This window comes from Chenopodium quinoa, unplaced genomic scaffold (genome assembly GCF_001683475.1).
Source record: "Chenopodium quinoa cultivar QQ74 unplaced genomic scaffold, ASM168347v1, whole genome shotgun sequence".
NCBI classification, from domain to species: Eukaryota; Viridiplantae; Streptophyta; class Magnoliopsida; order Caryophyllales; family Amaranthaceae; genus Chenopodium; species Chenopodium quinoa.
In genome coordinates, this window is record NW_018742345.1 from 5552780 (window position 1) to 5575977 (window position 23198).

Consider the following 23198-nt stretch of genomic DNA (forward strand, 5'->3'; position numbering starts at 1 on the left):
TAAGCTAGGCTAAATACCAGGTCAAACAAGAAAGACTCTAGTAAGAGACTTTCAACCGTATCACATAGCGAACAATTTAGCAAGACTCAGTGAAACTGAATGAGCTAAAATGTCACATGGGTGGAATAAGATTTAGAATTACTCTGCAACTTAATCAATTATGTAAGCTATGATATGGAATCGTCGCAACACTTACTTGCTTAGAGCATGTGAAGTATGTATATAGTACCAATCAACCTGAATCTATGTAATAGATCGTTATACTATGGCCAAGAACATCCAAAGTACTTGGATAAGTAACAAGATGAGTTCTTGACTTGTGGAAATAAATACAATTTGAGAATTGATGTTGCAAGCACAAACCTTAACAAGGATTAGATCCTCAACATGGAAGCCGTTTATAAGCACGAGCTAACAATGAGTCGTGGATTGAAAATGGCAATGGATGTACGTCCATGTGTAATGTGCGGGAATTTCAAGTAAATTTCCATGATCACAAGTGATTAGGGTATCCCAAATCATTGCGAGACCCAAGAAAAGCATCATCAGGAAGTCTACCAAAATATATGTTGAGAATATTGTTTCCTTAAAGGCGATAATAAAGAAGATGTTCCATGGAAAGTTCGTTTTTGAACATTGATGATTGTAGGTTGTCAAGTTGAAGATCTCAATCATGAAAATGGGTGGGAGCCATCACTTGGACAATAAATCCTAAATCACATATAATCCATGGCACTCTCAAATTTTATCATCGTATTATGAAAGTGATCAGTAATGAAGATGCTAAGATTAGCAAAGTAGTTATAACTAAACCTATGCAATAAGTGAATGACAACATTCACAATTGCATGAAAGAAATCAAGCATATTATATATGGTTGTGATTTCTATAGATGTTTTATTAAGAGTGATACTCTTAGAACATTCGGAAAAACCATTTATCATAACATGAACCATTTAGGTTTTTGAGTAAATTAAAATTTCAAGAAAATTTTTTATCACTCCATTTGCTATTTTATTGTGGTTTAGAATTAAATAATGAGTTCATTTGATTCTTGGAATATTCAAAATAGGGTATCAAGACCAGTTTTGGTAAGGAAACACCTATTAAGTGAACATTAAATATTATAATAGAAAATTATCCCTAATCGAGGTCATTTAAATGATGGACGATTAATGACCATTTGAGATTAGTGTGTATGATTTATAACACCGTTTCTTGTGCTACAAGGATATGATTGTCATGAATCATTTGCACAGGTATTGGTTTAGAACCATACTAGATCGACCTATGAGAATACTTTAAGAGCTTAAAAATCGTCATAAGTATACTTCTCATTATTGCTATCGGAATCTTTTTTCCTCGACCATAAGTATTGTGAGCTTTCTTGTTTGAGCACTAGTCCGCTTTGATGATTGTCAAACGTCGCCCGTAATAGGGGATTATAACGGCATACTCGGGCGGCTAGGTCCTCTTAGTAAGATAAGCTACATTACAAGACTGGAAATGTCCCCCTACTAAAATAGGGAAGATGTATTTGTTGTTTACAAGGCCTCTCGTAGAGCGAGACTGTAAAAATGCATGGCCGTCCTTGGATAAATTTTAGAAACCATCTGCTTATTAACAGTCGGACTCGGAATCGAGAAACAACTATGAACGTAATAAGGGTCGTGACAAATAAATCTTACCTTATAGTTCATGAAGAGGCATGAAGCGACATAGGAAAAGGAATATACACTAAAAGAACACTTGTCCGGAAGGACAAGTGGGAGATTGAAAGGAATAGTGTCCTTAGAACAAGTGTATTATTCTGATATTGGGTTTAGAATTATTGTAAAGCTAATATATTCAGTAAGGTCAAGTGATCGGAATGTCTGGGTGGAGGCCGCTTCCGATCAGTAATATTAATGCATTATTAATATTACAGATTAACCTTGATTGAACCCTTCGGGTCACACCCAAGCAACCAACGAGCCGAAGCGACGAATTAATTTGGAAGGAATTAATGAGTCGATCGAGTAATATTTATTTAGACATTAGAAATTCGAGCTTAGAGTGTTGAAACCGAGCGTCGGATGTCAAGTAAAAAATAGTAAAAGACAAGACGTGCAAATAGTAATAAATCAACGTATTTCCCAAAATACCCCTAGCATCGGAGTACCCCGAGTAAACCGAGTGCTAGGGGCACAATGCGTAGCATGGTGGCCAGCATGCGCACCAAGCCGAGCCTTGGCTGGCTGGTGCGTTCTAGTGCACCAATGCTAGCAGCCAAGTGCACGCACAAGGAAAGCCTCGGCATCAAGCCTCCGTAGTAGCCCGCACTTCAAGTGTGCAGCTTGCTGGCCGAGAATAGCAACATCCCGCAACACTTGGGTGCGGGCTGGCTGGGCCAAGACTTAGGGAGCAAGAAAAGAGAAGCCCACTTGGGTGCCTTGGAGCCCAAGTGGGAGTTGACATGTGGTGCAAGGTTAGGGAGAGAGTGGGGAGCAAGTTTGGTCCCTCATATAGTGGCGAATCCAGGATTTCAAGTCAGGGGTAGAACTTGATCCAAAAAAAAAGTCATTCGAACAAACTAGGTTAATTTTTTATGTAATGTGTTTTGTTGTCATAAGAATATTACTTTCGTTTTTATAAAGTGTCCCATTTTGACTTTTTTGCTATCACATACATCACTTTGTCTAATATTGGTGTTTTAAACGTACGATTAAACATATAGATATGGATATTTAGCTTGTTATAATTGTCTCACGTATAATTTAATTTTCAACTATCAACGTTTTATTGACATTATCTAGTAGAAGTAATTATTAACCATTATATTTTAAATTATCTATGAAATTTATTTTCTTACAAAATAATTTATATATTAAAATGCTACAATCAACTTTTATGTTGTATTTAAGAAAAAAGATTATCACATAAGATTTTTTTATATAGTACATTTAAATATTGAATAAATTTTGTTTACTAATAGATAAAACTAAATAATTGCCATATTGAAGCATTAGTAAATATACTACTTCATAAATTAATGGGAAGAATTTAAATTAATAAAGAAAGTAGTCTAAATATAAAGTTTGTTAATGGAGGGAGTATTTCCAAATTAAACCAAGTTAAAGTGGGTAAAACTGTAAAAGAATGAAAATAAAGAGCTACAAAAGCCTAGCCCTACAGTAGGCATTCTTTTTTTTTTTTTAGACATAAAGCCCAAAAAAATAGAATTAAAAAAAAAAAGAAACATTAGGGGAGTCGAACCCTGGACCCTTGAAACAATTAAAGGCTTCTTCTACATATTAAACCACCAGGGCAACACTAACAATGTTAATTTAAGATTCAAACAATTATTTTTTATATTGTATTTTCCTGATGCTTATTCTGACGAAAACGTATTTTTTTAAGGGGTAGTATATGCTACCCCTTGTTCCTCTGTAGATTCGCCAGTGCCCTCCTCTCCAAGTAGTCCTCACTTGCTCTCTCATGTATAGTTGACACTTGTTGATTTAAAACTAGCTTGCTTAAAGAATTTTATTTTAGCTTTCAAATAAAATGTTAAAATCTCACTATCCCACATTGATGGGAGAGACAATCATACTCTCATCATTTCCTATAAATACCCAAGTAGGGGCATTAGAAATGATGCTTGAGTAAGTGTTGGAAAAGAGCTCACTAGTAGTGAAAACCTTTGAACTCAAGAGATGGAAAAGGTATCACATTTGTGAAGCCTTTGAACTAAATTACTTGGGTTTATTGGTCGGGTCTTGCTAACCCCAAGACATTGGACCTAGTCGGTGATCATGTTGCGGGTGGATCATCGTTGAAGGCCTTTGTAATTTCGCGGTTAGCTTTCAAGTAAGAGCCAAAGTGGTCGGGCGAAGCACGCTCAAAAGGTAATCTTATTATCTTAATCTTGTCATTAAGTTAATTATGTTTATGGTTTTATTTATTGCAAGTGCGGTCTTGTTTTTGGGTTTGTTTCCGCGGTGTGTTGGACTCACCAAACCCGAATAGTAACATGTCATGATATTATTAACATTACAAAAATTACAAGTAAAATGAGATGTAACAAAATTAACAATAAAACGACAAACTCTTTAATTGATTTTACAATAACAATGAAATTCAACCGATAATTACACAACTACAAGCAAATTCTCCTATTCGTTTTACAATAACAAGCACATTTGATCTCCTAGTCGTGACTTTCATTGCTACTATCACTACTAGTATCATCGCTATTGTCATCTAAAACCAAATCGATGTTATCATCCTCGTCACTATCACTAGAGTCGACGCTAGATTCATCATCTTCATCGCTTGAGATTATTAAGCCGCCATCATCATCTTCGTCGTCATCCTCAACTAGGTCATAGTCTGGAATGTCAATCAGTGGACAAAGCGTTGCATGGACTTTTGGGGACGGTGCCTGCATAAAATCAAGGTCCACTGGAGCATCAACCATTTAACTTGCTTGTGTTTTAAACACAACCCACCATTGAACTCGATCCCGTTTTAGGCTAGGGTAGGATGTGTAGTACACTTGGCTCACTTGATAAGATAATATGACGGGATCTTAATTGGGGTATTTCTTAGTATGATTCACTTAGACAAGCTTGTATTGTTAATGTATGTTCATACCCCTACCACAATCCATCCAACTACACTTCAACAAAATAGTCTTATATCTTTTTTGGACTAGTGTAGACAAGTTCAATTACATCGTCTAGAATACCAAAGTACTCTCCACCGTCCTCACTAGACACACACACACACCATAATTCATTGTAGACTTGTGTTTTCCATGGGAATGTGTATGTAAATTAAATCTACCAACAAAAATCCGCCTCCAAGTTCAAACACGCTTGAAAGGACGCATGCACAATGCTTGCAAGACATCCGAATTTGGTTTCTCTTCAACCACCTATTTTCCTCACAATTCAAGAATTAATTAAAGTGAATTGCAAGATCTAAAAAACATATTCAAAGAACTAGAACATTTCTATCACCTATGGTGAAACCAATCAGAGAATTCGATGTCACATTTCTCCATAACTTCTTCTATACGCAAAAAAGGTCGGGTACTAAGAACATAGTCCTCAAACTTCCTATTAGGTCAATGACACAAGAGAAATTAGTAATTAAACCATTTTAATTCTTCAGAACTATGAATAAAATTCAGTCCTTAACACGTATACCTTTTGTATTCACCAAGATTTAGTAGTTAAGTAAATAAGATATAGTAGATAATTAGGGGTAATCAGGGGCTAATTAGGTTTCTTTAGGCCAATAAATTTTTAAAAGGTTTTTTCAGACAAAAAGAGTGTTATTAATAGGTTTTTTCTGAAAAATTTTCCTAAAAGAAAATAAAAGGAGGAAAACGAGAAGAAAAATATTAACAAGAACCTAGACTAAGAACATAATATAAAGTAATAAATATAAAAAAAATTGTGAAAATAAAGTAAAAACTATTAAAAATTACCAAAATACACAAAATAATTAATTAATTAATTAAACAAAGTCCTATATAGTCATTAATTAGTTTATTTAAACTCTTAAACGAGTCAAACAAATGGTATGTGTAAATATGCACAAGCAAAGATGCACAAATAGTCAAGTAAGAACAATATGATGCAATGGGGTTGCAAACTAACCATGGCTCTAGTTCTATAAAGTTCAAGGATAAGGGTTAGTCAAAGAGAGTCCATAATTATAAGTCCGAATGCATCGCGCGAAAGCCTTACCTTTAATTTGGAAGGGTTGGCGCGTATGGATGGACCCCATAAGTTAAACTTTTTTCCATTGTTAAGTGAATTCACAAACTTGGATGTACCCTTCATTGCAATGAGCATTCGATTGGGTAGATGGAGCGTGATTTCCCAGAGGGTTATGGCCATATGTAGAACACATATAGGTTTAGAAAAGCAAGAAAAACTAAATCAAGAAGTAATATCGAGCAAACATTACTAGAACTAGTCAAAGCAAGAACGCAGATTCATGGCTCGGTATTGGAAGAACTTGGCGCTAGACAACAGGGACCATCACGAGACGATACCCTTGTCTCGTCGTGACAGAATCATCGCAAGGCGATGGGCTCGGTTTTCTCAGCCCCAGCTCCTACATGCCTCGGCAGCTCTCTTTATTCTTAGAATTTACCAGTTTTCGAAGCGTTTTTTCGATTATAGATGTGAAACATATTTCCCAAATTTCTTACGCGTAAAAAGCCTATGTTTTTAACGCATTATGGATGGTCTATCCAAGACCCTTTTTTTATGCTTATGCCAATAATGTTAATTAAAATTACTGACATGAACACTTAGAACTTTTCTAGTCTTATCCACTCATTCTAAATTATTGCCAAAATAAAGTTTAGAAATAAAAATAGAAATCCTCCCTAGTGGAGTTTCCAAAAGCTATAGAGAATATTTCAAGAATCACCCTCTTGTACCCCACTGCGATCATACACTCAAGTATGATGGCGTCCAAAAGGAAAGAAGCTAGAGCAAAAGAGCCGCCAACAAGTTTTAGGAACTTGTAAACCGTTCACAGGGTGAAGGTTACACCCCTTCACGATCCATGAGATCGCTAACTCCATAGCGGTCCGATACCATGACTATTTATTCAGGGATGAAGGTACAAATCGAACCTAAATGAGATTGAACCTGCCCTAAAAACATGCCTCTACTTTATTCTTCTTGTATTCATGTACGCTTTCTGACTAACATACTATAAATATATTCACCCTAAACCTTTTCAATCTATGTTGGTTGAATATTAATGCACAATCAAATCTATTATTTATGATCACTTTAATTAAAATCACTCTAGCCTAAAATAAATTTTTAATTGTCTTATTAAGCGTGATTACAAATACAAATTCACTTTAATCCTGCAAGAGAGGGCGTAATTAAGCAATAGCAATAATATCAAGCAAAAATAATAATAAAATTGATTGACACAAAAAATTATCATCATAATAACATTTTCATCAAAGCATAATATTATTAGCAAGATCCTGGGTATGATACTCACATGATAAATAACAAATCCTAGAATGTCACTTAATAATAGAGATAAAAAATCTAACCCCAACATGATACTTACATGATAGAAGAAATAAGAAGCAACCTAAACATGATATTAGACAGCAATACACAATATCCTAACATGATACTAGGAATCAAAATAATAATCCTAAAATGAGACTAGGAAATAAAATAATTTAAGCATGCTTTCTAAAGACGTATTGCAATGAAACTACTTACTTTGTTGCCTCGTATCTCTTTCTATCAAAACAGTACACACGTTAGTAACTTCAAGGAAAATATTAAACAGTAAATCTAAAAAAATAATTGAAATAATATTTGGGACCAAACCCTAAGAAATTATCAACCATTCACGTCCAGGGAGAAGGCAACTTTGAACTTGTCTAGGTGTGTCTAGAACTCGTGAATGTAGTATTGTGTTTGTAAAAAGGCTAGGCTAGAACGAGGGTGAAAGAACAAGCTATTACTCAAGAGAGAGAGAAGAATAGAACTAGATGATTGTTGATGAATTGAAAAGGGGAATAAGGTCCCTATTTATAAGTAAAAAAGTCCCGAAACGATTAGAAAAAAAATCGAATTCGATTCAGTGTAAAACTAGTTCTATCGCGGTGCGATGGAGCTGTTGTTTCGTGATGGTCCACGCATTAACTCAAAGCCATACAGAGTCCTTAATCAAAATAAATTAGACTAATTAACGTCCATACTTATCATTTAAAATCATATTTAGTCTTTTAAAACACTTGTTTTATTCCAAATATAATTCTTTATTTTCGTAAAGTTATAATTAATAATCTTAATCCCACTAGAATTTAAAATAATCTTCTAGATTATTCTAGAAGATTTAAGTCAATCCTAATGAATTTAGGAATAATAATTAATGGCCCTCCACTTGATCATTGGCCTATATATAAAACTCATTTAGAGCCCAATTTATTGTTTTGGCCAAATCATCCTCTTTATTCAGATCATCGGAATTGGGCTTATAATATATCGTTAGAAAACTCTTTTCGAGCCCAATCCTACTACTCTATTATTGAACACTTATCATGGACCAAACTAAATGGGACTGGACATTTTCATAAATAGAGTTCAAAAGAAATATTTTCAAAAACAGTCAAAAGAAATATTTTCAAAAACAGAAAGAAATATTTTTTTTATTAAAACAACTGCATCACAAGGCTTTTTACATTTCACCTTGTTCGATAATTAATGATGTGAAATATATTCATCATTGGGTTTGGGTTTTGGGGGGACACAATCAGATGTCTACACACATACATCGGTGTGTATTAGGCCTAATAAGTCACTATCCCTTTCTCCCAACTTGGAGAATGGCTGCTTTATCATCTTGCCTAATAAACATTCTTCGTAATTTTCAAACGATTATAAATCAAATGAGTCAAGAACACCTTCTTGTAGACATTTCTTGACGCGTTTGATGTTAATGTGGCCAAGGCAACAATGCCACATGTATGTGTCATTTGACTGAATGGTCTTAGCTCTCTTTGATGGTATCATTAACATTAAAAACTTGTTTGTCTAAATAAAGCACATTTGGATAAACGTGTCATGCCATAAAACATATAAACAAGACTTAAAACAATCACAGTTATAATCTTATGATCTTACAACCCGACGTCTGACGCCAAAATATCAAAATACGTTGAACACTAAAAGTGAAATATGTTCTAATTTAAGACAATCTATGCAATTATAAGTTTAATGGATAGATTATCTTCTTCTTCCGCTTGTAAATGCACATCTACTTGTGAAGCCTCTTCACACTTAGTACCTGAAATAGGAGCATATAGTGAGTCATTTATGACATCTAATACCTTTATGAATTGCTCATATTCAAGTGATGGTTTATAAATAAGATAATTGACGTGAGAGCTACTTTTCCTTTCGCCTCATGTCCTAGGTACTCATTTCATTCCCTTTTGTAGTGGCCTCGCCTACTACAATAGAAGCACTGCATCTTTGCTTTGTATTTGAACTTCTTCTTCTTTGGCCTAAGAAAGAACCTGGTTGTAACACCCTAATAATTCACTCTTTAAATTTGTGAGTATCCTAAACAATATCCAAGAGAATTACTGACGTACTACCGCCACGTGTTCAAATGTTAAGGCTATATCATAAATTAGCAGCGGAAAAAACTAAATCGGTTATAAATAAGTTTTAAAACCAACAAACAAAACCAAATTAAGTCTTATAACTTGGTACCATTAAGGCCCTTATTCAAAACTCAAACAAGTAGAAGTAGTATAAAAATGAAATTGAGTTTGAATTACTTTAAAATTATGTATCAAAATAAATTGTGAAAAGCAACCAACACTCCGCTCAAAATCCCACCAACTAGATGCGAATGCTGCATTTGTAAGAACCTGTGGTTAATCTGCTCCTCAATATTAAACATGTAAAAATTGGATCGTCACAGGGTAATTGGAAGGTGAAGGACATGATCAAAGAGAGACACACAAAGCACACAATCAGCAAAGCTGAGTACATACAAGCTGCGAAATATAATAAGAATTCCCTAAAATGCTATTAATAATCAATCATCACGCATCATTAAATTATAGACTCAACACACGACTCAACTATCAATTTTACTAAGACTTCACTAGTTAACAGTGGCAATCATTTCATTTTATTCATTGGATTAAGAAATAGACAAGGTTGTCCATCCCATGCTCCATTTGGAACATAAATAAAAGAACTCCATGCCTCCTTTCAGAAACATCAATAAAACATCCAACGACCACGGGCGCGACTTCATGACCGTAGCTAGTATGAGATCTTATCTAACTCCTAGCTTTTTAAAAGTATTTGAAATAAGAGGCTCGTAGATCAAAAGACCTCTAGAAAAGTGCACGGCTAATACCCCGTGTACCCCCAACCCCTGGTTGTCATTACTTCTGATGTGCACAAATCCAAAGTTTTATTGTTCATCCATCTTGCACTTTACGTGATTTAACAATTTAGACTTGGTTATGACTCATATGCAAAACAATACAATCAATCCAATATCAATTCAATCAAGTTTCCAATTTCAGTTCTTGATTTATTAGAAAAAATCAATATTTATTATTTATTTCTGTAACTACCTTGGTGTATAAACACCTTGAGTGCATAAAGCACCCCGTAATCTTAACCTTGTCTTATAAGACTTATATTCTTTCTTTACTCATTCTTTCTCAATAATCATGAACGAGTAATAAATGAATCATTTCACCAAATGACATACCTTTTCCTCTAAGCGCATCTTTCATAATTTATTCATAAATAATACATGCAATGTAGAATAGTGCACAACATACAGAAATCACAATGTATAACCAAACAATTTAGCTCAGTCTTCTCTATCCATGATACTAAGTTTTCGATACATCCCTAAACATGCATCTAAAGGCAAGGTTTCGTAATCGTATGTACCTTGTATAAATGATTTGGTTTGCCACTTTAGGAACTAGAAGTTGCCTTCTATAAAGTCCTCTCCTAAACCAAACAACAAGAATTAAATCAACACCCAAGAAAATAACTCAACAACAATACCAAAATATTTTAAAACCTCTTAAACAATCAAAATAATGTCTTTAAATTGTTCCCATTAAATAGTTAATAATATAATATTCCAACTATAAGGTTATATGCCGAAATCATGAAAATATAGCGTATAATATAAAATTCCAACAAGTTTAACTTACTAACATATGTTGAAATTTTGTTTTATTAATAGTTTTTGCAATTCAAATAATCTATACTTATCATATTACATAAATAGTTGTTTAAACTTGTAGAAGCATTCCAAACCTTTATTTTTTTGGCTCAAATCTAATAAAAAATCAGATTATTTAAAATCTGAAAAATAATTTAAATTATAAATTTCAAACATTTAAAGATCTGCATTCATAATTCAATAGTTAGAATAGTCTATTACTCATTAATACCTTAAAATCCTTCAAATAAACAATACAAAACTCCAATTTCACAAAGTATATATACTGAAAATTAATTTTAAGTATAGAAGTGTGGGTTTTGTCATTACGAAATTATAGTATTGATAATTAACTTGCTTAACACGTTTTCAAACTCTAAAACAAGAAAAATCAACATTTAAACCCTAAATTATACATAATATAAAATCTGAAATTTTGTATCATGAATTAAACATGCCAAAACTTATAAATTCATAATATTTAATAACCCATGTATAATAATAATTTAGAATCAAAATTAAACAAAGACTAAAACTTAGAATCAATTTAATAAAATTAACAGAAGTAAAGAAAAGGGAGGAAGGAGGTGAATTGCAGTGGTGGCTAGGCAGCGGGGCGGTGGAGGTGCGGCAGCGCCTGGCGCTGAGGGCAGCAGCGAGAAGTAAGTTTCGATTTTTTTTTTCTATGCGTGTTCGATTTTTTTTATTTATTTATTTTTACGTGAGAGAGGAATGAATATGAGGGCTTTTGGGGTTTTATTTGGGCCTAGGGTTTCCTAATTAGATTATGAGTAAAACTTAAGGTTTTGGGCTATTAAGTTAAAATTGTTTTTAAATTAGTCAAAAACATGTTAGTTTACTTAAATCTTTTCATAAAAATAATTTATTCAATGAAATCGACCTAAAAATATTTGTATGAATAATAAATAAATATATTATAATTAAGTTGAAAATGTGGGGGATCACAATTTACCCCTGTTAAAAGAAGTTTCGTCCTCGAAACTAAACCCAAAAACCATAATTGTTTCAAAACCATTCAAACTTTGTGTTTTGTATTGCTGTAAATTGCTTGATCCTTAATATGTATATTCAACAAACTAAACCTTATACTTAATGAACTCATACTTGTCCAAAGTTTACATGTTTTTATCGCATGTAAACACAATGATAATGTATAACAATAAGAAAAATCATGCAAACTCAAGCAATAAATAGCATAATTGAGGTAAAAACCGCGAAAATACATCTCATTCTTTCCCCCTCAAAAAGAAAAGAGTTACGCACTCGTAACTCACCTCATCAAATAACTCGGGATACTTGTTTCTCATCTCTTCCTCGGCCTCCCAAGTAGCCTCTTCGTACTCTTGGTTGGACCAAAGGACCTTCAATTCACTATCTTTACAACTTTGTTTCTAGTACTACGCACCTTGTGATCTAGGATTTTGACTGGTCTTTCTTCATAAGTTAGAGACTCATCTAGTTGAATAGTCTCTGGTTGCAACACATGATTTTCACTAGGCACATACTTCTTTAGTTGGGAAATGTCGTACACATCATGCATTTTCTCGAACTCCATTGGCAAAGCCAACTTATAAGCCACTTTCCCCACACTTTGAAGAATTCCATACGGTCCCACATACTTAGCACTAAGCTTCCCTTTCTTGCCGAATCACATTACGCCTTTTGTTGGAGAAACCTTTAAAAGACCTTGTCTCCAACACTAAACTCATCATCTATTCTCTTCAAGTCGGTATAGTTTTTTTCCCTATCTTGTGCTGCCTTTATTCGTGACTAAATCACTCTCACCTTATTCACCATATCCTCAATAAATTATGTCCCCAAAGTAACACATTCACTATAATCATTCCACCACATTGGGCTTCTACACTTTCGTCCATACAACGCTTTAAAAGGTGCCATCTTGATACTTGCATGGTGACTTTCATTGTAGGAGAATTTGATCAGAGGTAGGTGATCATCCCAATTCCCTTGGAAATATAAAGCACAGGCTTGCAGCATATCCTCCATTGTCTGGTTTGTTATCTCAGTTTGGCCATCTGTTGCAAGATGAAAGGCAGTGCTCATCTTTAGGGCTGTTCCAAGGTTTTCTTGCACTTTTTGCCAGAACTTTGATAGAAACCTCAAATCACTATCCGAACTATGTCCTTGGGGACTCCATGCAAACGAATTACATTATTCACATAAGTACTTGCTAGTTGCTTCTTTTTCCAAGTCTCCTTGTTAGGATTGAACATCGCTGACTTTGGTAAACTTGTCACAAAGTCTATGGATATGGAATCCCATTTTTATCCTGGTATATCCAATGGTTGCACCTTTCCCATGGGTCTTTTGTGGGATACCATCACCTTCTGGCACGTAAGACACTTGGATACAAACTTAGCAACTTCTCTATTCATATTCGGCCACCAATACATCTCCTTAATGTCCTTATACAACTTATCTCCCCCAAGATGAACTGAATATGGTGTGTTATGGCACTCCTCCATGATTTTTGTTTTTATATCCTCACACATTTGTGGTATGCACCATCTCTCCTTGTATCTCAAACTCCCATCTTCGTAAATCTTGAATCTAATCTCCGCGCCACAAGTCACTTGATCTAATCTTCTAAAACGACACATCTTCTAATTGCTTTTCTTTAATTTCCTAAAATGTGGATGGTTTGATGGTCAAGGAACTTAGCAATCCCTCTAAATCTCCTTGGTTAATAACCTCAAGGTTCAATCTCCTAATATCCTTACAAAACTCATTGGCCACAATCAAAGCATTGACATTATAACTCGATTTTCTACTAAGGGCAACTGTAACAACATTCGCCTTTCCTTCGTGATACTGAATGTGGACATGGTAGTCTGTGAGAAACTCTAGCCATCTTCGTTGCCGCATATTCAAGTGATCTTGGGTGAAGATGTACTTCAAACTCTTATAGTTTGTGAAAATCTTACAAGAGACACCGTAGAGGTAGTGTCTTTAAATCTTCAAAGCAAACACAACAGCTGCAAGCTCCAAGTCGTTCGTAGGGTAATTGACCTCATGTGGCTTCAGTTGTCACGATGCATACACAATCACCCTCCATTCTGTTTCAGGGCACATTCTAAACCATGCTTCGAGGTATCATTATACACCTCAAATCCGTCTCTCCCATCGAGTAATACAAGCACTGGTTCAGTAGTCAATTGCTTTTTGAGGGTTTGAAAAGATGATTCACAACTCTCGTTCCACTCAATCTTTCTTTGCTTCTTCACAAGGATAGTCATAGGTTTGGCTATCCTCGAAAAGTCTTTAACAAACCTTCTATAATATCCAGCTTATCCCAAGAAACTATGAACATCAGTCACATTCTTAGGTGTAGGCCACTTACTAACAACCTTGATCTTCACTAGATCCACATATACACCCTCTTTTGACATGTAATGCCCCAAAAATGAAACCTTCTCCAACCAGAACTCACACTTGGATAACTTGGCATACATCTTGTTCTTCCTAAGAGTTTCAAGGGTAGTTATCAAATGCTGAGCATGTTCTTCCTCTTTCCTCGAATACACCAATATGTCATCAATGATCACTACTACAAACTTATCAAAGTACTCATGAAACACTCGGTTCATCAAGTCCGTGAATATGGAAAGTGCATTGGTTATCCCAAAAGGCATGACTGTAAACTAATAATTCTTATAACGATTTCTAAAGGCTGTCTTTGGAATGTCTTTATCTACAACTCTCAATTGACGGTACCCTAACCTTAAATCGATCTTTGAAAACACACTTGCCCCTTTCGGTTGGTCAAACAAGTCATCTATCCTAGGTAGAGGGTACTTATTCTTCACAATCACATTATTCAAATCTTTGTAATCAATGCATAGCCTCAAACTCCCATATTTCTTTTTCACAAATGAGACTTGTGCTCCCCAAGGTGATGCACTAGGCCTAATGAACCCTTTAACCAGCAACTACTGCAATTGAGCCTTCAGCTCGCTCATCTCAATTGGTGCCTGTGGGGAATATTTCAAGTATCCCACACTTGAGCCCCACTATGATCATACACTTAAGTGTGATGGCGTCCAAAGGGAAGGAAGTTAGAGCAAAAGAGTTGCCAACAATTTTTAGGAACTTGTAAACCGTTTACAGGGTGAAGGTTACACCACTTCACGGTCATGAGATCGCTAACTCCATAATGGTCTAGAATCATGATTGGATATTCGGGGATGAAAGTACAAATCCAACATAAAAGAGATTGAATCAGCCCTAAAAATAGGCCTCTACTTTATTCTTCTCATATTCATGTGTGCTTTATGACTAATATACAAACAATATATTAATCCTAAGCCTGTTTAATCTATGTTGGTTGAATATTAATGCACAAAAAAATCTATTATTGGTGATCACTTGAATTATAATCATATTAGCCTAAACAAGATTATTAATTATCTTATTAAGCGTGATTACAAGTACCAATTCCCTTTAAACATGCAAGAGAGGGCGTGATCAAGCAATAACAATAATAACAATAATATCAAGAAACACATTAATAACAATCATCATCATCATAATAATATTCTCATCAAAACATAATAATAGCAAGATCCTAGGCATGATACTAATAATATTAATAACAAATCCTAGAATGTCACTAAACAAAAAATATCAAAGCTTTATCCCTAATATGAAACTAACATGATATTAAAATTATTAGGAAGCAAACTAAACACGATACTAGGAACATACATGATATTAGAAATATTAGTTATTATCCCAAACATGATACTAGGAATCATAAAGACATCCTAACATGATTGCTAGGAATTAAAATAATTATAGCATGATTTCTATATCAAAAATAACAAAGTAATTAAATTACTTAATTAGATGCCTCGTATCTCTTTCTAATAACAAAATACACGCGTTAGTAACTTCAAGGAAAATAATAAATCAAACAATTAAATTAAATAATTAAAATAGGGATTTGGTTCCAAAACCTCAGAACTTATCAACTTTTCACGTCGAGGGCGAAGGCAACTTCTATCTAGGCTAGGTGTGTCTAGAACTAGTGAAAGTGGAATTTTGTAAAAGCGAAAGGTTTAGAAAGAGGGAGAAAGAACAAGCCTCTAGCTTTTAGAGAAAAAGAATAGAATTAGATGGTTGCGAATGTATAAAAAAGGGAAAATACAACCCCTATTTATAAGAAAATAGTCTGAAATGGATAGAAACAAATCAAAATTTGAATCAACATAAAACTGACCTTTGTCGCCAGCGATAGAGCCCAACGCGAAACGACAAGGATCACACATGGCGACATGCTTTGTCGGTTGGCAACAGACTTGTCGTTTGGCGCTTGTTTAAGATAAAACGCGCTTTTATACGGAATCCTCTTCTTAATATAATTAAGCAATTAAAACTCCATTTTAATTAATTGTAAATCAGATTTTATAAAAATAAATCACTTGGTTTATTTCAAACCAAATTCATTATTTTTCTAAAAGATTAATTATCAATCCTAATGCTATTAGAACTCAAAATAACCTTCTAGTCTATTCTAGAAGACTATAATCTGTCCTAATAATTTTAGGAATAATAATTATTGGGCCCTCCACTAGATCATTGATCCATAAAACCATTTCAAAACCAATTTAGTATTTGGAACATAACTTCCTCATTATTCATCGGAATTGGGCTTACAGTATATCATTGGAAAGCTCTTTACAAGCCTGACCAAACTACACTATTAATGGACCCTTATCATGGACCAAGCTAAATTGGACTTTCTATTTCCATAAATAGAGTTCATTTCAAAAACAGGAAGAAAGTGATTTTTATTAAAATGATTGCATCACCAGACTTTTCACACTTTCACTTCATTCAATAATCAAGCAACGTGAAAACTATTCATCACTGGGTTTGGTTTTTGGTGAGACACAATTGGGTGTCTACAGAAGCCCCCACTTTGACTGAGTTTGGAGAAACGCATGTTTCGAAAACAAAAGTCAAAGTAGTGATAGATAGGGACGGAGAATGATTTAGAATGTTCTGCAATCCTAAATCATTATGGGGCCAATACCTGTAAACTAGCATTAGTTAAATAGATAAAAGAGTTAAAAAATGCGTATCTTGCACCGTCGAGCACACGCCTCTAGAGTAACCAATTTTGTTGTTGCATTTGTGATAACCTCCATAGTGCCTCATGAACTCCATCATCTAAGACCACTGCTTGTAGCTATCCTCGATTATTTGTTACAACTCTCCACATCCTAGGAATCATTGTCGAAGGTAATAACTTATTGTAGCCATCTTCAGCTTTGTTGTGACAATTTTCTCTTTCAAGAGAATATCGTCGAAGACCACTGCTTGGAGATGTCTTCAGTTTGTCGGTGCTTTGCAATTTGTATCGTTTCTTGTATTTTTGTTGTGCATTTTCTATTGATGTTCACTCATCTCCGAACATTGGAGCGTCAAATGATATGTCCACGCGTCTCTAAACAAAAGAGCTTGATGAGGGATGTTCACTCGTCTCTAAACAAAGGAGCTTAAAGGAGATGTCCACGCTTCACTGAACAAAAGAGATTTGAATGTTATGCCCACGCGACTCCGAGAAAAAGATATTGAAAGGAACGTTTACGCGTCTCTGAACAAAAGAGCTTTGATCGGAATGTTCACGCGTCTGTGAATAAAAGAGCTTTGATAGGATGCCCACGCGTCTCTGAACAAAAGTGCTCAAAAGGAATGTTCACGCGTTTCTGAACAAAAGAACTTTGAATGGAATGTTCACGCGTCTTTGAACAAAAAAGCTTTTATAGGATGCCCACGCGTCTCTAAGAAAAAGAGCTTGAAAGGAATGTCCACGCATCTTTAAACAAAAGAGCTTTGAATGCTTGAATGTTTGTTAAGATCTTTTTATTGACTACGAATAGGAGCTTTGCTGAATGGTTGTATCTTGTAAAATCAAAAGATTGCCAAAAGACTTTGCTGGTGTTTTTTTTTTTTGGGTTGACCTAAGGTTTGACTGATTGCTTTGACTTGAGGTTAACTCAAGGTGCTTTGACACGTTTGTGTAAATTCAACTTGACGTGTTGTGACATGGCATGACTCAATATTCATGACTCGTGTATGCATTGTATTGTGATTGTGCAACTCAAAAAAGCAAATATTTTCCGTCATTTTTGTGGAGGGTACCGACTTTCTCTCAAAAAAGAAAGACACAAAAAGGAATCGAAGTGAGTGTTTGAGTGTATGCAGTGCATGTTGAATGAGTTTAGTCAAATGTAAGCATTAATGTTGTATCTCATAGTGCAAGGATTAATTCATCCTAGGCTATCTCAATTGTTGACTCGATGATGAAAATATTTGGGTAACTTAGGCACGTAGGCTAAGCACTTCATACTTTGTAATGCAATAATGTTTGTGATGATGAGTGACAAACGACTCTAATACGATGAGGCAATGGAGGCATGCTTCAACGTCGTGTTAAGATTTCATGACAAAAGCTTCATAAGAGAAGGATTATTTGTCTATGTATCTGTGATATGTGTGAAAGTGACACTAAGTCTAAGCTACAAAGGCTGAGTGTATGGAAAAATATTTTGAAAAGAGTTAAATAGTGGTGAATCTTAGGCTAGGTAAGCTAATAATGTAGGGATCAAGCCCCCCAAGTTTAACTCTAAATGGATAGGGATGAGTATATGAGATCCCTTAATATGATCATGTATGAATGTAATTATGAATGTGAATGTATGAATGCATTTTTATTACGATCGCACCTTGATGTGAGGTTGCCTACGTATCCGTTAGGAATCAGGCCGAATGTACCTCCAACCGAACCTCGAACAAGTGTGTGTGTACCTCAAAGAGGTCTTTTAAGGGTTGGAACGTCACTACTACAAAATCCACTGATTTTCGACGCTATTCATTCGACGCTGTCAATACACCGTTAGTGGAAATTTTGGTTCCCGCGTTTTCTCGACGCTTTTCAACGTCCTCACTTATTATTGACGTAAAAAGGCGTCCACAGTAATAATCACGTGATAAGAACATGTGCTCTAGCTTTAGAACTTATTAAAAATTGGGGGAAAACAACAAAACCGCTCCTCTATACTCTCCGATAATTAAAACCCTAGCCTTTCACTCATTTCTCTCATCAATTCATCTCTCCAAAATCGCTAACCTAGTAACAAATTAAACTGAATGATGCTCTTTGGTTTCATAATATTTGGTATTATAATTGTTTTCAGGTATTATCTCCTTTCTCTCTGGATTTTGATGTTAAGGGTTTTTGTTTTAATGCTTTATTTCGATTTTGATTTTTTTCTGAGATATTTTTCTTAATATATCATGGAGGATGAAGAGATTTTGAAGTCTCTTTACAAAAAAACATATATAATCAGATGTTCACACACTGACCGAAAATGTCGTTGAGCTCATCCTTGCCTTTACTTCCGAGTAATTTCTTGCATCTAACTTACTTCTTGTATATTAGTTGAGTTATACTTTAGTTGAATTCTCTTCGTTTTGGTTTAAGTTTGTTTGTTTTTTTGAATTAAAAATTTTGTTGTTAATTGAATTTATAAAATTTAGACCTAGAAACCATGCACATGGTGCGGTGGTGCCTATGGTGTCAAGTTTTGTCTTCAGATAACGGTCTCACCTGCACATTTTGGCTGGGGAAGTCCAATTCTCTGAAGTTAGGACCATTATTAGACCAAAATGAAATGTTATTGATTCTATTTTTCCAAGTAGTAAATTATAGCAGGACCAAATTAATTAATTGATTAAATTGTTTAACCGTCTCTAGAGAACCCATTTAATGTATCTTATTTTCACTTCATGTCTCTCCATGTGATGTATTATTAGTTAAATTAGAGTGTATTAGTGGTGACATTGTGAATCGGCAGTCTTGCGATTGAAATTTGTGCTTTTGTATATGTATTAATCTGTATATTCAAGTCTTTTTATATATAAAAAGATGCTGATATTGATATAAGCTGTAGTGTATATGTAGATATATTAATCTAATGGAGTAGTGGTTACATGTAATTATTACTTACTAGTGTGTATGGCTGATGATTAGATGTGAAAATTTTATGTATACTAGCTTAGGATAAGTAAGGCTTGTCTCTTATATTTTCTTGTAGAATGTATTAAACTTTTAATTCTCTTTTTGTGTGTGGTCTTTAGCTTTTACTCATATTAGTGGTCTTTTTTTTTTTCCGAAGAAAACTCATATTAGTGGTCTAGTAGAGGTAAACTTAATATTAGTGTTAATTTTTAATCTTCACACAAAAAGTTACTACCTCGATTGTAACTCATGACATTAGAGTCGATCACATTTTTAATTCTTAAGAAGGTACAATATTAATCAATAAGGATTCTAATCTTGTAAGCATGGAGTATGAATTCTAACATTTAACTTCCTTTTTTAATTTGGATCTCCTTATCTCTCATGTCAGGTTGTATTTAACTTCTAATCTTGTATCCATTTGGTGATACAATACAAGATTAGAAGTTGAAGCTACTGAGTAGTTTATGGACAATGTGCACCACTGGCTTTGAGCCTCTGCTAACTGCCATTATTAGCACTTGGTTTAGGTGTAAGATAAGATTGTGATTACTTTATTTTAGTTCAGGTTCTTTTCCCACTATTTATCTTCACACAAACTTTAATTTGCCCTTCTCAACACAAATATTTCACTCATAGAATTGGCTTTGATACTTGTACTGAATTAATGAGTGTTAAGTCATTGATAGTTTGTAAAAAAAATGGATTGCCTACTTGAACTTACTCCAACAAGATATTTGTCCCATACAACATCCATGGTGATTAATTTTCAACGAGTGCTCATATTCTCATCCATTTTACGGGTACTATTGATCCTCTATGGAGATTATCTTTTATTTTCTGATGTTACTACTTTGATGTCTTTTGAGAAGTCTTCTTTCAAAAGGACCATGTATCGTTATACACCATCGCTCGCCTTTCTACTCGTACCAAATGAGGTTTTTCATCAATCTCGGGGGAAATAGTTATTCTCAGCTGTAGGTATGAGAGAATCTTCCCAACAGCTACTAGGCTTTACCTGTAGATATCAAAAATTCAATTTCTTTGTGATGCATCTTATCTCTGCTCTTTTTTTAATGTATATTCCTCAAGTATGACCAATTTTTTTGGTTGAGCTTTTGCTTTTGGTTTAGGATGACCATTTTTTGATATTGTGAATTTGCTTGCATTCTTTTTTATTAATTGTGGTGGAGCTTAATGTATATCATTAGAAATATGAGAAATTTCTAATCCATTGTTGTGGTTAACAATTTATTTGTCATAACTTCTATTGTGGTCTTGCTATTTTCAGATTTGGGAGTGTACTAGGAAATAAATATGTTGTGCACAATATTTGGTCATTATCTGAGTTGCAACATTTCTAATCTACAGATCTTCTAGTTGGCTACTTAATTCGTTCCATTTTTAAGGTACGTGGAGTACCAGAGAAAATATGCACTTATTGTAGAGTATAAAAGACTTGAACAACTAATAAATGAGATTATATGGCTGTAGGTTTGCTAAGTGAATGCTTTCTGACAGATGCAAGTATAGTAAGTGGCACTTGATATTTGTACATGTCAGTTGATTTACATGTATAATTTTTAACCGCATTTCTTGCATGCAGTGGTGCAACTTACCATGTTCTACCAAACTTGATTTGTCTGTTTATTTCATTTTTACTAGAATATATGATTGTAAGCCATTATAGATTTTTTTTTCTTGAGCATATTGTATTAATTTCATATAAATTTGACTTCTGATTTTCTGTTCTTATCGGTCTACAGGGATGGTCTACCAAGCTGCAATTTGGTATGGACTTATTGTCCACTTTTGAATATATCCTACTTCGTATTATATATGCACTTTCCATAATGTTATTTCTTGATCCACATTCAATCTGGTCAGAAGCCTCATGTTTGGGAACTGGAGCTCTCATTAAGAAAAATCACCTCAATGCTTAAATGATACAGACCCAAAGTCTTCGTGGACTGTGCTTGTGAGATTTTTTTCAGGCACTAGGATCCTGTTTGGATTGATATCAGGTGCTGTCTTCCTTGGTTTTACTGGTCTTTTATATTATTTATACGGGTGGGAATTTATGTACGACGCACTTCTTTACCATCTTACACTAACTCATCTTAGGCACAATTTCTCCATATATCTCTACCACATTTAAGTTCATTATGAGCATGAGTTCTCAATACTAGAAAAGCAAGTCTCTTTCTTGCCACAGTTTTCAGTTTAGCTGGTTCTTATATTCAAATATGTCATGGATCTTCCCTTCTGCTTTCTTGTGCAGAAAGTGGCATTTGTATGAATTTAATAAGCTATATTTCCAGGGAGAGGTATTGCTGAAGTATTCTGTTTTTATATTGCCTTGATTTATTGATAGTTTTTATATTTTCATTCTTATTCGGACTATATTGTTATCATGTGGCAGCGGCTAGAATGGGCGTGAAAATGGCAAAGCATCTGGGACATGAGAGAATTGTGCTATTTAAAGATTTCAATTAGTGATTCCGAATTTGTTCCACTACAACTAGTCATGAATAAAGCATAAGTTGGAATTGTACTTGTTGTAACAGAAAACCCATTACTATGAGATATTGTACATATGCTATAATGTATTTATATATGTAATAAAAAATTTGGCATAAATTTGTTGTACATGTATTATTATTATTATTTTTTTGTAATAATAATATATTAGAAATAATTATTAGGGAATGAAATATTTTATTTTGGTATTCTAGATATTTATTTTTAAAAAAAATTGGACAAGAAAAAGTGTCCCCAAATTAGAAAATATGGACAGGAAAAAGCGTTGCCAAAATGTTAAATAGCAAATGTATGAAAATTTGGACATATAAAAGCGTCACCAATTTTAAGATTCTTGACGTGAAAAAGCGTCACCAAAGTTAAGAAAGTGCGCTAATTATGGCATATTGCGACGCTTCGTATAAAAATTTGGACACAATAAAGCGTCGAAATTCGCGACGATTTTTTGTGTCTAGCAAAATTTTCGACTCACGTTTTTTCGACGCTTTTTAGAAGCATAGAGAAAGATTTTTGCGACGCTTTTATGTGTCGAAAAAAGGCTGACAAGCGTATAAAAAGCACGCTTTTTGTAATAGTGCGTGGTTGGGCTAATGGTTGAAGAAGAAGGGGACAAAGGCTCAAGACCCTAGATAAGCCCAAGGTGTGCAACCTTGATTTTGAAATTTTTATATTTTTATGCTTGAGATTTTTTACTTTTGAACTCTTATTTATTTATTTATTATTATTATTATTATTATTATTATTATTATTATTATTATTATTATTATTATTATTATTATTATTTATTTATTTATTTATTTATTTATTTATTTATTAATTTCATAAGCATGGG

General features: G+C 34.1%; 1 protein-coding gene and 1 pseudogene across 1 annotated transcript; one reads left to right on the forward strand and one right to left on the reverse strand.

The window, feature by feature from the left end:
* Positions 1–4189: 4189 nt before the first annotated feature.
* On the reverse strand, positions 4190–13665 carry LOC110695093 (trigger factor-like). The gene is made up of 2 exons (XM_021872306.1): positions 13492–13665; positions 4190–4423 (listed from the first exon to the last, which is right to left on the reverse strand). Exons 1-2 carry the CDS (start codon positions 13663–13665, stop codon positions 4190–4192), a joined length of 408 nt encoding a protein of 135 aa, XP_021727998.1.
* A 5122-nt stretch (positions 13666–18787) lies between these two features.
* On the forward strand, positions 18788–22517 carry LOC110694533 (annotated as a pseudogene).
* Positions 22518–23198: the final 681 nt, after the last annotated feature.